Genomic DNA, 14,329 nt, shown 5'->3' on the forward strand with positions numbered 1-14,329 from the left:
GTATAAATACAAAATATGAGCAAAGTCATGCAGGAATAGAAAGAGCCGTTAAACTATAGAGTTTAAGAAAAGCCTTAAAATAACACTTAAGCTTAATCTTGATTCTAGGGATCCTAAATATTGAGAGTAGGATGAACAAATTTTGATTTTAATATTCATTTTAATAAAATTCCTTCCCTTTTAGACACTACATCAAGCCACGAAAAGAAGAGAAAGAAAGATGTGGCTTTCCCAGCGTAATTGATTATCTTCCGTGAATGGAGCTTTGGCCTTCTTCATCCAAGGACAAGAAAGCTGTAACATTTAACATTGCAACTATCTTCAAGCGATTGATAAAATACAGTAATGCTTAGGCTGGAGTTTCAGAATTTTATCTGGGCATGTCATTCCGTTTTTTCAAACAGGAAGGGACATGTTGATTACCCTCCATGGTGTCTGACTTTTTTAAGAGCCTGATCTTACCCTATCTCCATAAGCTTTGTAAAGGAATGTTTACAAAGAAACTGGGAAACACTACAAAAAAGAAACAAAATTGCCCTAGCAAAAAAGAGCAAGACGGTCCTCTGTCTAGCCACACCAAACCCCCTAAATTTTCTAGCACTTTGAAAAGCACTGTTAAAAAAATTGCCAAGTGTTCATCTGCTCGCAACTTGTCCACAGAAGAAGACGAAGTCAATAGGGATTATTCCCTCTCTCCCACCTTCAGTTATCGTGTCGCGATTGCTAACGGACTGCAAAAGAGCATTCTTGTGACAAACACTAGTAATGAAGATCTGGTTCAAGAGCTATCATCTATTGAAAGCTCCTACTCTGAATCATTAAGTGAGATCAAGGACAGCACTGAAATCAAGGAGCACTCCTCACACACAATGCCTGTAAGACGCAACAGAAAGAGCTTGAGTAGCCTGGCTCCTTCTGAGGGAAGCTCCGACGGGGAGCGCACATTACATAACCTGAAACTAGGAGCTTTACGCAAACTGAGGAAATGGAAAAAGAGCCAAGAATTTGTCTCTTCTGATTCAGAGTTGAGCACGATGAAAAAAACCTGGGGGCTTCGAAGTAAATCGTTAGACCGAACTTCCCGTCCCCAGAAAACAAACACCCTCGAACCTGGGTTCAGTTCATCAGGCTGCATTAGCCAAACCCACGATGTTATGGAAATGATATTTAAGGAACTTCAGGGAATAAGCCAGATTGAAACAGAACTTTCTGAATTAAGAGGCCACGTCAATGCTCTCAAACACTCTATTGATGAGATCTCTAGCAGTGTGGAGGTTGTCCAAAGTGAAATAGAACAACTACGTACTGGTTTTGTCCAGTCCCGAAGGGAAACCAGAGACATCCATGATTATATTAAACAAATAAGTCATACTGGGAGCAAAGCAAGTTTGAGATTTTTAAATGTGCCTGAAGAAAGATTTGAATATGTTGAAAATGTGGTATACCGAATTCTCATAGAGAAAATGGGTTTTTCAGATGCACCCAATAGTATAAAAATTGAATTTGCTCAGAGAATAGGGCAGCAGAGGGATTGTCCAAATGCGAAGCCTCGCCCCATCCTTGTGTACTTCGAAACACCTCAACAGAGGGATTTCATTTTGAAAAAATCCTATAAACTTAAAGGAACAGGCATTGGAGTGTCAACAGATATTCTAACTCATGACATCAGAGAAAGAAAAGACAGAGGAATGCCAACCTCCCAAACCTATGAGAGTATGGACATGAAGCTCTCTACTCTTGAGCCTAAAATCAAAAGGAGCAGTTGGCAGTCACCTGATGATAGTGATAAAGATCTGGATGCTGATCTTAATAAAAACAGCTATGCTGTGCTTTCCAAGTCAGACTTTCAAACCAAAGCAAGTGGCCCAAAGTCAAATGCAAAATCTCATAATGCTAAAAGTAGGAATAAAACTGCTGACAGCAGCAAATTTTCAAATAAATCGGACTATGATGAACAAGCTGCCCAGTTTCCCAAATCTGATAACTTGGAGAAGGAATCCAAAGTCTATTATGCTGACATGGGTCCCCTCTGGCACTCCCAAAGTGACTTTCTCACACCCAAACTGAGCCGTTCTGAATCCGATTTTTCCAAACTTTGTCAATCTTATTCGGAGGATTTTTCAGAGACTCCATTTTTTACCAGAACAAATGGAAGTTCTCTCTTATCTTCTTCAGATAGAGAACTTTGGCAAAGAAGACAGGATGGCACATCCAACTGGTATAGCAGCTCCCAGGACCAGAATTTTAACAGAAGTATTCAAAATGATCAAGGCCCCAGTGAAATAGAAAACACTGAAACAGTGGACAGTGGTGTCAGTAACGGAGTAGTGTGTGTATCGGGAGATAGAAGCAATTATAGTGATTCCCAGCTTTCTTTACGTGATGATCTCTCACCATGGAAAGAATGGAATCAGTCTGAACAAGGTGCAGATTTGGGCCTTGATTCATCGACTCAGGAAGGCTTTGATTATGACACCAATAGCCTGTCAGACCCACAGCTGGATGGTGACAACAAAGATCTGGATGACCTAGGAAAGTGCCACAGTGACCTTCCAGATGATTCAGAGAGCTATGATTTTACCCTAGATGACAATTCTTCCCCATGCCCAGGTTTGGATAATGAAATGCAAGGTCAGTGGGTTGGCCCATATGATACTTATCAGGAAGCCAATTCTAATGAACCTTATCAAAATCAAAACCAACTGCCAATGCTGTATCGGAGTCAGAGTGAGTTACCGAGTGATGCGTCAGAGGATGCTGCTCCCAAATCATGGCATAGCAGATTGAGCATAGACCTTTCTGATAAGACATTTAGCTTTCCAAAGTTTGGGTCCACCCTTCAGCGAGCTAAATCAGCTTTGGAGGTTGTGTGGAACAAAAGCACTCAGAGCCTAAGTGGATATGAGGACAGTGGGTCCTCCTTAATGGGGCGATTTAGAACTTTATCTCAGTCTACTGCAAATGAGTCAAGTACCACCCTTGATTCTGATGTCTACACTGAACCATATTATTACAAAGCAGAGGATGAAGAAGACTATAGTGAGCCCGGAGCTGAACATGAAACAGATTATGTAGAAGTGATGGAGCAAGTTCTTGCTAAGCTAGAAAATAGAACTAGCATTCCTGAAATGGATAATAATGTCCAAGAGTATGAACACCCTTCATATGAAACACCTTATGAAACACCACAGGATGAGGGGTATGATGGGCAGGTGGATGACCTGTTGAGTGAAGAGGGATTGGAACCTTTAAATGAAACAATAATTGAAATGGAAGTAAGGGAAGATGAAAACCAGAATGTCCCAGAAAAGCCTCCAGAAATACCAAAACCCAAGAGGATTCGACCCTCCTTTAAAGAAGCTGCCTTAAGGGCATACAGGAAGCAGATGGCAGAGCTTGAGGAAAAGATTCTAGCTGGAGGTACTCAAATTTAAATGCTACATTATTAATCCAGTATTTCTATAATGCAAAATGTTGTTTTGTCATAATCAGATTCTATGTTTCCTTTGGGGAGGAATAATTTACCTTTGTTGTATAGATCTGCTTCATTTAGGTGGAATTACATTTTACTCATCCTATCCTCTCTAAAGGGGGGATGGTGAGGGAGGCTAAAATTGAAGTCTAAAAAAATTAAACTTAAAAAGTTAAAACCATAACATAATTTAAATATAGCTTGCCAAGTTAAAAGCAGCTAGTAGCTTCCTTCTTTGTATTGTGGGAAAATGTTGTTTATGTCCCCAGGCATAAAGAAGGAATAAAATTTTAGATATCATTCCCTTGCCCCACAACCAATCTCTGAAAGTATATTCTTCAACTGCATCGTACTCAAGCTAGAAAAAAGGAAGGGGCTGATGGATGCCTAATCAATAGTCTAATTGAAGGCAACTTAGACTTGGAATGCAGGAGAAAACAAATCTCCCAAAGAGCAGAAAGTTCTCAGCACATTGCAAGGGTAGTACATATAGTTATGTATCACATTGGTGAAGGAAGGGAAGGGAAAGTAGTAAGCATTTATGTAGTACCTGCTATAATTCAGATACTATGTTAAGCATAAAGGAGTGTTCAGGCTTTTGGAATAGTTCATGGCCTTGGCTTCTATAAGAGTGTCTTTAACTAGATGGCTGTTTAAGGAGGCAATTTGATTCTTTTTTTTTTTTTTGGCTGGGAACTGTTAAGTCATAATAACACAAAAATATTTTTAATGATGCAACTTTTTGAATTTTGACCTTTCATATAAATTTAACGTCAATTCATCTTGACCTTTGTAATCTTCTACTATTTATCTTAATGATTTACCTTAGCGACAAGTTTCCCAGTATTATTATTATTTTTTGGTGAGATTATCCATGATGGTTTTTTTTTAATGAAGTAATGTTACTCTTTCTGCTAGTAAGGAGCATTTATTAGTCATTATTATCATCTCTAATAATCAAATGAAAATATTTAACTATATATTTGAGAATGGATTCATCAGATAAAATTATATTGGCAAGTGATTAGAAGGTAAATGACATAATTAATATATTATTATAGCTGTCAAAAAAGCCTTTTTTTTTTCTTTTACATTATTTTCTGGTTGGTTCAGGCAGATCACTGAGCACTTTGATGTATTTGTTTCATGATTGATTCCATTCAGTTGCTAACATGGTTGAAAGGTGTCAGGTTGCTCTGGATTTTATATATATAAAGTAAAGGCAGTATGGTGCAATGGCTAGCAAGCTGGTTCTTGACGCCAAGAAGATTCAGGTACAAGTCTCATGTCTGATACAAACTGCCTTTGTGATTATGGTCATGTCATTTAACCTTTCTCTGCATTGTAGCTATCTGTAGGATTTGCAGAGAAGGTGCTGCAGGAAGTACTTTCTCCCCTGGCAATTCCCAGTAATAATCCATTTATTATTCCTCTTCCTACCCCTATTCTCTGCTAAGATCTGTGGTGTTGCACATCATCTCCTAAACTTATTCTTTTATCCAATTGCCAACTCTTTTATCCAGAAAGATTGGTTTCCTACTATACCCAAATTTGCTCTGAACTTTTAGGCTTCAATCTCTTAATTTTATCTAGAAGGAAATAGACAAGATATATACTTTTTTTTTCTTTCTCCTTAAAACTAATGAGTAAATACATACACATAGGTACATAGGTATATACCTATGTATATACACATAGTATAATATATATGTATAGATAGATAGATATAGATATAGATATAACCAGATAGACTCTACTGAGAAAAATTCAAAATATCAGAAAGAAATAAACAAGGCAAAAATTACAATGACTATCTTTCTGCATCTGTAATGAACCTAGTAGTATCTCTAAATATAAATGCCAGGGAAGCTCAAAAATCCATGTGTTATTAGAAAAATTGTGTTATTCTGTCATAGTAAGATTAACAATTGCTTTTTTAAAACTTAACAATTTTTTTAAGCAAAGATGCTTATTTTTATTTTTAAATGTATATGGAATTTTTAATAGATATTTCTTTGTGAATCATGTTGGGAGAGAAAAATCAGAATAAGATGCAACAGGAGGAAAAAAAACAGGAAAAAAAGTGAATATAGCATGTTTTGATTTACATTCAATTTTTATAGTTCTGGATGCAAAGGGCACTTTTTATTCAAATTTTATAGGGATTGCCTTGAATCATTGAAACATTCAGAAGAACCAAGTCTTTCATAGTTGATCATGGCACAATCTTGCTGTTGCTATGTACAATGTATTCCTGATCCTGCTTGTTTTGATCACCAATAGTTCTTGTAAATCTTTTCAGAACTTTCTAAAATCAACTTGTTTATTATTTTAAAAAATAGAATAATAGTATTACATTGATTTCATATACCATAACTTATTAAGCCATTCCCCTATTGATTGGGCATCTATTCATTTTTCAATTCTTTGCCACTACAAAAAGGGCTGCCACAAACATTTTTGCACATGTCCTTTTCCCTCCTTTATGATTTCTTTGGGATACAGACCGAGTAGTGATAATACCCACTATGGATTAGTGTCCTGGTTTTCCGTACCCTCTCCAACATTTTTCATTATCTTAGCCAATCTGAGAGGTGTGGGGAGGTACCTCAGAGTTGCTTTAATTTGCATTTCTCTAATAAATAGTGATTTGGAACATTTTTCTTTTGACTAGAGATAGCTTTAATTTAATCATTTGAAAATTGTTTCATCATATCTTTTGACCATTTGTCAAATGGAGAATGACTTGTATTCTTATAAATTTGACACAGTTCTTTATATATTTGAGAAATTAGTCCTTTATAAGAAACATTTGTTGTAAAAATTCCCAGTTTTGTACTTCCCTTTTAATCTTGTTTGTGTTGGTTTTATTCGTGTAAAACCTTTTCAATTTAATGTAATCAAAGTTGTCCATTTTGCATTTTATAATGTTCTCTAGTTCTTTTTTGGACATAAATTCTTCCCTTCTTCCAAGATCTGATAGATAAATTATTCCTTTTTCTCCTGATTTGTTCATGTTATTGCCCTTTACGCCAAAATCATATATCCATTTTGACCTTATTTGATATGGGGGTGTGAGACATAGGTATATGCTGAATTTCTAACATATTACTTTCCAGTTTTTCCAGAAATTTTTGTGAAATAGTAAATTCTTATCCCAGAAACTGGAGTTTGGAGGTTTATCACATACTATACTACAGTAATTGATTATTGTATCATATGTATCTAATATAGTAAGATTAATAGTAACAGAGCCCAAAGTGCTTCCCCACAGATTGCAAGTTTGGTTTACAATTATCTGGAAATTTCCCAAGATTCTTCCCTCAAACCCCTCTATCAACATGAATCAATATGAGTCCTTAGTTATAAACTCTTTTTTCTCTCTTCAGCTAAGTCCTGCTGAAGTAAGAGAGAAACCTTGTTTAAAAATAAAACAAAACAAAACAAAGACTATTGGACTTTTATTGGTTTGGCAGAGGATGCCCCATTTACTCTAGCTCTTACTCCACCTAAGATTCTGAGAGGGTACTCTATATCTAATTCCCTCACTACCTTCTTTATTTTATAAGTAGCCCCCTTCCTTCATTGGCTTATGTTCCTTATATATCTTGTATTTGATTTTGGAATTCCCAACCTTCTTAAGTCTGCTTTAAGACAATATTTAAGACAATAACAGGTAACTGTGTTATTCTGCATTTTTTTTCCCTTGCTGTCTTACACATCATATCTCCAGAGTTAGGGGAATCAGTCAAAGGTTGAATCCTAGATTAGATTTTAAATTCTTAGTCTATGGATTTGTTGCCAAATTGGTTGGTATTGAGCCTTATTCTTCTTAGAATCAGCTTTCCCATCTTGCAGTATTGTGTATAGAAGTCTTAGGTTAATTAGAGACAGTCTTGCTGTAGTTTCTCTCCCCACCTCCATTTCCCACAAGATACCATTTCTCCTGGGATTCCTGCCTGTAAGAAATTATAATGACTTACCATTGACCCAAAGAAGTGCCATTCTTGCCTCTTGGCTACTTAAATGAGCAAAACCCTTCTTTATTTGATCTCCAAAGATTTCAGCACTTGGGAATAAGGCGTTCAGAATATCTCACTTTTCTCCTTTACCTCCTTAAATATATTTATTTTAAAGTCATGTAAACAGGTACTCTGCCATAATTTTCTTAGTCTGGTTGTTTAGAGTGAACAAATAAGTTTCACTTTTTGGATAGTTTCTCCTTATGTAAAACTGGGGATTTAATTACATGGCCTCTTAGGTCCTATTTACCTCTAAACTGCTATCTAGGTGACATAATGAATAGAGACCTAGAGACAGGAAGATCTGAGTTCAGTTGTCTCAAATACCTGATAATTGATCTTAGGCAAATCATTAAACTGTCGCCCTCATGTTCTTCATCTTAAAAATGTCATAATAATAGCCCACTCTCTCAGAATTGTTGTAGCTCAAATGATATTTGTAGAGTGCTTCACAAACTTTAAAGACCTACATTGATGTTAATTTTTATTAAAGTTATGGTCCTGTGATCCTAAAGTCTCTACTAATTGTGATCATGACTTTGTGTGGTATAGGTTTCCTTTTCCAGCAGTTGCTATGAATTAATATGGGGCCACTATTTCCTAAAGTCTTCTTAGAATTCATAAAGTAGGTGTGTAATTATCTCTCCTGAATGTAGCATACCATGATCCTCCCACATTGTCATCTCTTCCAAGATCAACTTTCTTTTTTCTATTCTATTTCTTTTTTCTACTTTAGTGAATTCCTTGATTCTTACCTTACTCACAAAACCTTAAATAAGACATCTTTAGGTTAGACACTTATCTCTGTTCAGTGATGTGCTCCAGGCAGCTCCATACCTTCAAAATGAATTGTGCTTCATGTCCTTCTTCTGAGATGAATAGTTTTTCAGAGCTCAAGCTAGAAGAAATATTTTTTTTTACTTAAAATAAGAAATATTTTCCAAATCCATTTCTACAACATTTTAGAAACTTTTGTTATGTTTTGGCTTTCTTTTTTGTGACTTATTATGGAAATGTATGGTTTCTGAAATCTACTTTATGTTAGATCAGATGTTTATCTTATTTTCTTAATAGTGTCTGTTTTTGTGCTTAATTTTCAATTACTGGTTGTTATATTACCTTGTAAAACAATTGAGTATATTTTGATGCTAAGACAAATAGAGAAGCATCTTATCTTGGTGTCATGATTGAAAATTAGTTGGCATTGTACAATAAAGCAATTTGATAGAAAGGGATAGAGCCATAAATTTCATATTCTTGGCTTTTAAAAGACATTCATTTTGGCAAAATGTGTTTCAAGAAGAAACTCTTTTTCTCTCAAAAAAGTTATTTTTAAATAAGAAAAAAATTTCAGCAACCATTCATAAAAACCAATATCAAAATAGACAAAAATAAAATGATCACACCTAAAGTTATTAATAACAAATTATTTATAATTTAATTTTTAAAGTATACATTTCTTTTAACAGAATGAGAAACTATATTTTGTTTGCTTCCATGTGCCTATCGGATCATTTCTTCTGTATCCCTCTAGAAAAAAAATATATGCAAAACATCAACCTAATCAACTATAAAGAACCTTAATCTTTTCAGAATTTTAAGAAGGAAAAATCATTTCTTAGGCTGAGTAACTCCCTTGTACACTCTGGACATAAACAATTGGACGACCTTTATTTTTGGAGTCTAAATCCTGCAGACTAATCACTTATTCTAAAGGAAATTATTACATATCTGTAAACTATTTTCAAATTGATAAAGGGTACCAGATTGATAGTTCAAGAGACTGAAATAGCCTAATTTTCCAAAGAACATGCTCCATTTTAGCCAACAGCTGAGCAACTTTCTCCATCCTGTATTGCCAATATGTCTTGGCTCTTTGTGAGAAAAACTGGCTGAAGAATGATAGTGAGTCAGTCTCCAGATCTGATCCCTGCTCTTCCTCTCCACTGAGAAAGCCCAACAAATTGCCAAGTGCCACGATGGGTTTTGTGGCATGGACATCTGCTCCTTAGGCATTGGTTTGAGGTCAACAGATTTTCTTATTCTGGCAATAGTTAGACAGTTATGATGTATTTTATTCATTTCCAACCCAGGCCAAATTGAACCCTGAGAATCTTACTGTGAAGCCATATGATTAAATGTTTCCTGATAGATTTTTGTGGAATTGTAGAATGTTAGAAATGAGGTACTTCTTTGTTTTCAACTATTTTTGTTAAACTAAGGTAAAGTGGATCTTAAAGTTGTGATAGGCTATTTGAGTGCTACATAGTGTTATCATTCTAAATGATTTATTTATCAAAGATTCTATAACTGAAAAAGATCCTAGAAATGTAACTTGATCCGTTTCTTTGTTCTCTAGTTGTTTGCCCCATATTGGGAACTGATTGATTCCTTAAGGGACATTAGATAAAGCCAGGATTGCTCTTCTGTGCATGAAGGGAGCCTGGTTTCCCTCAAGGTTCAAGGTTGTAAATTAGATTATCCTTTTCCTCATAATTTATAGCTACTCCATAGAATATTACAGTTAAGAAGGTACAGTAGAGATTACCTACTTCAACATTTTTCATGGAGCACATCCAACCTGGGGATGACCTTATTAGACCTAGATCTAGGCAAAATTCTGAGCTAATTGTTTATTTTGGAAGTTCTTCCTACCAACATTCCCTTTCATTTCTACTCCATGTTGCTGTGTAGTAGTCTCTTTGTAGTCTCAAATGCTTAGGGACTTCATATTGCTCGTGGTCATCCAGTGTACCCATAAAACTTGTTCAATATTAAATTATCTTAGGGTTCCCCTATTTGTGAGGCACTGGGTGGTAGAGTGAGTATAGTACTAAGCCAGTAGTGAGGAAGATCTGAGTTCAAATATGGCCTCAGAAATTCCCTGTATAATCCCAGTCAATTCATTTTTCCTCTATTTGTCTCAGTTTTTCCAATTGTAAAATGAGGATAATAATAATATCTACCTCCAAGTTGTTATGAGTATTAAAGGAGATAATGTTTTTATAGAATTTAGCACACAGTAGATGCTTAATCAATATTGTTTTCTTCTCTGTGAAAGAAGATAAATTAGTTGATGTTAAAGTATTGGTGACTGATAATGCCTTAATTTACTTTTTCACAGGGAATATTGCATTTTTACAAAGACCTTTATTGTCTTATTCCCATCAGGGGAATTTAATTAATTGTAGTAGGACAATGGAAGGGACAATCCTGGATCATTCTACTAAATCAGAGTACTGACTTTGCCTAAAAGTCCTGCTCTTACCACAGTCAGTGATTGGTTTGTTTCGCAGGGTACCTCGAAATATAATTGTTTTATGATGATTAATACATCATACTCTTTTCAAAATTGTACAGGATTTTCTGAAATCATGACAATGAATTTTAAATTGATGTCATATAGCAAATAAGTTACTCTTCCTCTTCATTGCTTTTGGCCACCAAATTTTCACTAGTTTTATACAATGCCATTTTGTTCCTATTTGATATGAAACAGATTATTAAAAATTCAGAACACTGCCTGGCACTGTTTATTGCTACTAAAAAATGTCAAAAGGAATTGTAAATGATCAAAAAACTTCAAGTTTCCTAGACACATCAAGGTTTTGAAGTAAAAAATTGTTCTTAATTTTTCCAGATTTAAACCTTGGTCTAGCCAGGGACCTCTTAAATGCTGATAAATGAAATAGTACAGTTGCTTGAAGGATGATGAATTTGAAGTCTGACTTTGATATGCCTCAAGTTAGAGTTTAATGTTTTGTTTTTTTCACATGCATTTTTCCTAGCAGAAGAATGTATCCCATCTTTTACTGAGACCCTGTTTCTAGTCCCTGTTCATATAGCTTCTGAAATGGTGATCTAAGTCAGAATTTCTATTGCTAATAATTTAACCCCCCCCACCCTGACCAATTAAGCTAAGCATTTTCTTTAAACAATTTTAAGTTTCTGTTAGAATGACTAGTTTGCATTGCATTATAATTGTATGTATCATCACTAGCTTTAAGTTGATCCATTTCCCAGATTTAGTAGTTTACATTCTCTTGGACAGGAAATAACATGAACATATGATTAAAAAATATATAAAATTTTTAATAAAGAAATTACATTGTTGGATGAGAGTATTAATTAATGAAGAAAATTCATTGTCCTTATTATACAAGGAAAAATCAACATTAAAAATAATCCCTGTCCTCACATTCTAATGGGGAGAGGAGAGGCTAACATTCCCAAATAAATATATATACCACAATATATTCAGAGTATATAGAAACTAATATTAGAGGGGAAAGCATAGACAGATTTTTTTTGTACAGATAATACACTAGCTGAGCTTTGGAGTAACTAAGGATTTTAGGAATTATATCATAGAGATACCTACTTAATGCAGTGCATTCTTGCATCTATTGCTTAATAGTCCCAAGAGAACTACATTTAAGAAGCTTATATTTCCTCTTTTGAGTTTAGTATAGTAATATCTGGATTCTTACATGAGCTTTGTGGTAAATTACTTGTGTGACTTTAGACAAATTATCTAAAGCTCATTTTATAGATGAAGAAATGAATGCCCAAAGAAGTTGTGAAGGTAAGCTTCACTCCAGATCTATTTTGTCATTAAATAAATAGTTGGGTCTGAAGAAATAAGGGAGTTCTCTTTTCAGTATCCTTATCCTATATTCCATTCAAGCTGCATTATATCCCTTGCTATCCTCTAAGGTATAGGTTTCTAATCTCTTCTTTAATTTATATGATTTTTTTTGCATATTTCTGATGTCCAAGAAGAAAATCCTTTCTTTCAAGATTTCTCCCTCCTTCATCAAGGAGTTTCAAAAATACTCCAGATGATATTTGTTGTAAGATATTGATTGCACAATGGCTAGACGAAATGTTTATATCATAGAAATGTGACAAACTGTAGACCTTCCTTGGCTGTCACTTTTTTTCTTTATTTTTTTTAAATACACATTGCTTTGTTCATAATGTTGGATAAGAAAAATTAGAGCCAAAGAGAAAAACCATGGGAGAGATTAAAAACAAAGAAAAAAGAATGAACATAGCATATGTTAATTTATATTTATTATTCTAAGTTCATTTTTTTCTGGATGCAGATGGCATTTTCTGTTCAAAGTCTATTGAGATTGCTTTAGATCAATGAACCATTGAGAAGAACCAAGCCTTTCTTGTTGATCATCACATATTCTTGCTGTAATTGTGTATAATGTATAACTGGTTCTGCTTGTTTCTCTCAGCATCACTTCATGTAAATTTTTCTAGGCCTTTCTAAAATCAGCTTGTTTATCATTTTTATAGAGCAATAATATCCCATTATTTTCATATACCACAACTTGTTGAGTCATTTCCCAAATGATGATCATCTACTCATTTTCAAATTCTTTGCTGACACAAAAAAGAGCTGCTGCAAACATTTTTACACATGTGGGTCCTTTTCCCTCCTTTATGATTTCCTTGGCATACAGACCCAGCAATGGCACTACTAGGTTAAAGGGTATGCACAGTTTTGTAGCCCTTTGGACATAGTTCCAGATTGTTCTCCAGAATGGTTGGATCATTTCACAACTATACAAACAATGTAGTAGTGCCCAGTTTTCCCATATTTCTCCAATATTTATAATTATCTTTTCCTTTCACCTTAGCCAACTTGAAAGGTGTGAGGTGATACTTTTGTTTTATCTAAGATCTGAATTGCTACTCCTACTTTTTAAAAATTCAGCTGAAACATAATAAATTGTATTTCAGCCTTTTACCATTATTTTATATGTGTCTCTCTGTGCCAAATGTTTTTCTTGTAAGTAACATATTGCAGTATTCTGTTTTTAATCCACTCTGCTGTTTGCTTCAGTTTTATGGGAGAATTCATCCCATTCACATTCACAGTTATGATTACCAGCTCTGTATTTCCCTCCATCCTATTTTTCTCTCCTGTATGTACTTTTGTTCTCTTTCCACCTTGTCCTGAGTAATTTTTTTCTTTCTATCCACCCTGCCCACTACATTATGTCTCATCACCACTCCCCCTTCTCTTGACAGAATTTTTTTTAACCCATTCCACTCACTACCTTATCTTCCATCACTCTTCCCTCCTCTTATCTTTCTCCCTAGTATCTCTGCCTTCCCTTCTGTCCTGTCCCTTCCTCTTTTTCCTCCTACTTCTTTTTTTAGGGTTAGATCAATTTCTATACCCAATTGAATAATTAAGTTATTTCCCCTGGGGTAAAGAGGGAGCTGTCCCAAGTTTCTTGTGAAGCTCTGAGTCTTGATTTTGAATGCTGGGGTTCTTTATGTTTGCAGAATGTAGTTTTTGCCTACTCTTTTCAGGAAAGAGCCTGGTTTTCCAGAGCTCTCCTGAGCTGTGACTGGAAGCTGCCCTAGTGATTTGTTCCTCTACTGATCCAGGACTGAGTATCTTAGTTGCTCTTTTGCTGTGATTAAGACCTTTTCATAGTCATTCTCAGAGTCTGTTTTAGCTGGGCTGAACACCTTTTTTACCCCAGTGAGGCTGATCTTTTTGAAGTTTTTCCAATCTAGCTAGAGCTGAATAGTAGTTTCATCCTGTCAAACTCTGTTCAGAGGCTTGGTTTCATGTGGTTTTCAAGGGAAACAGGGAGAGCTGGAACAGTTTCCTGACTTGACTCCATCATCTTGGCTCTACTTCAGGTATCAATTGTTTCTTCTACTATGATATCCAAAAGTCTTTGAAACTTTTTTTGGGGGGGTGAACTGTGGCTGTAGTATTATAGATAAGTGTTTAAAGCACTTTGAGGTAAATTTTCTTGAGCACATAAAATGTACTTTACTACTACTATGAAAATTGTTC

General features: G+C 35.0%; 1 protein-coding gene across 2 annotated transcripts in view; it reads left to right on the plus strand.

Moving 5' to 3' along the window:
* UNC13C (unc-13 homolog C) overlaps nt 1–14,329 on the plus strand; it is a 744,253-nt gene that overhangs the window by 34,503 nt on the left and 695,421 nt on the right. Inside the window, exon 2 of one of the 2 annotated variants that reach the window (XM_074294550.1) lies at nt 185–3,420. In XM_074294550.1, coding sequence (XP_074150651.1) covers nt 429–3,420 — 2,992 coding nt within the window. In that variant the 5' untranslated portion in view covers nt 185–428. Of the gene's footprint in view, nt 1–184; nt 3,421–14,329 lie in introns of those variants that run through there. The other variant, XM_074294552.1, reaches the window with a different exon arrangement.

The sequence above is a fragment of the Sminthopsis crassicaudata genome, chromosome 2 (genome assembly GCF_048593235.1).
Source record: "Sminthopsis crassicaudata isolate SCR6 chromosome 2, ASM4859323v1, whole genome shotgun sequence".
NCBI classification, from domain to species: Eukaryota; Metazoa; Chordata; class Mammalia; order Dasyuromorphia; family Dasyuridae; genus Sminthopsis; species Sminthopsis crassicaudata.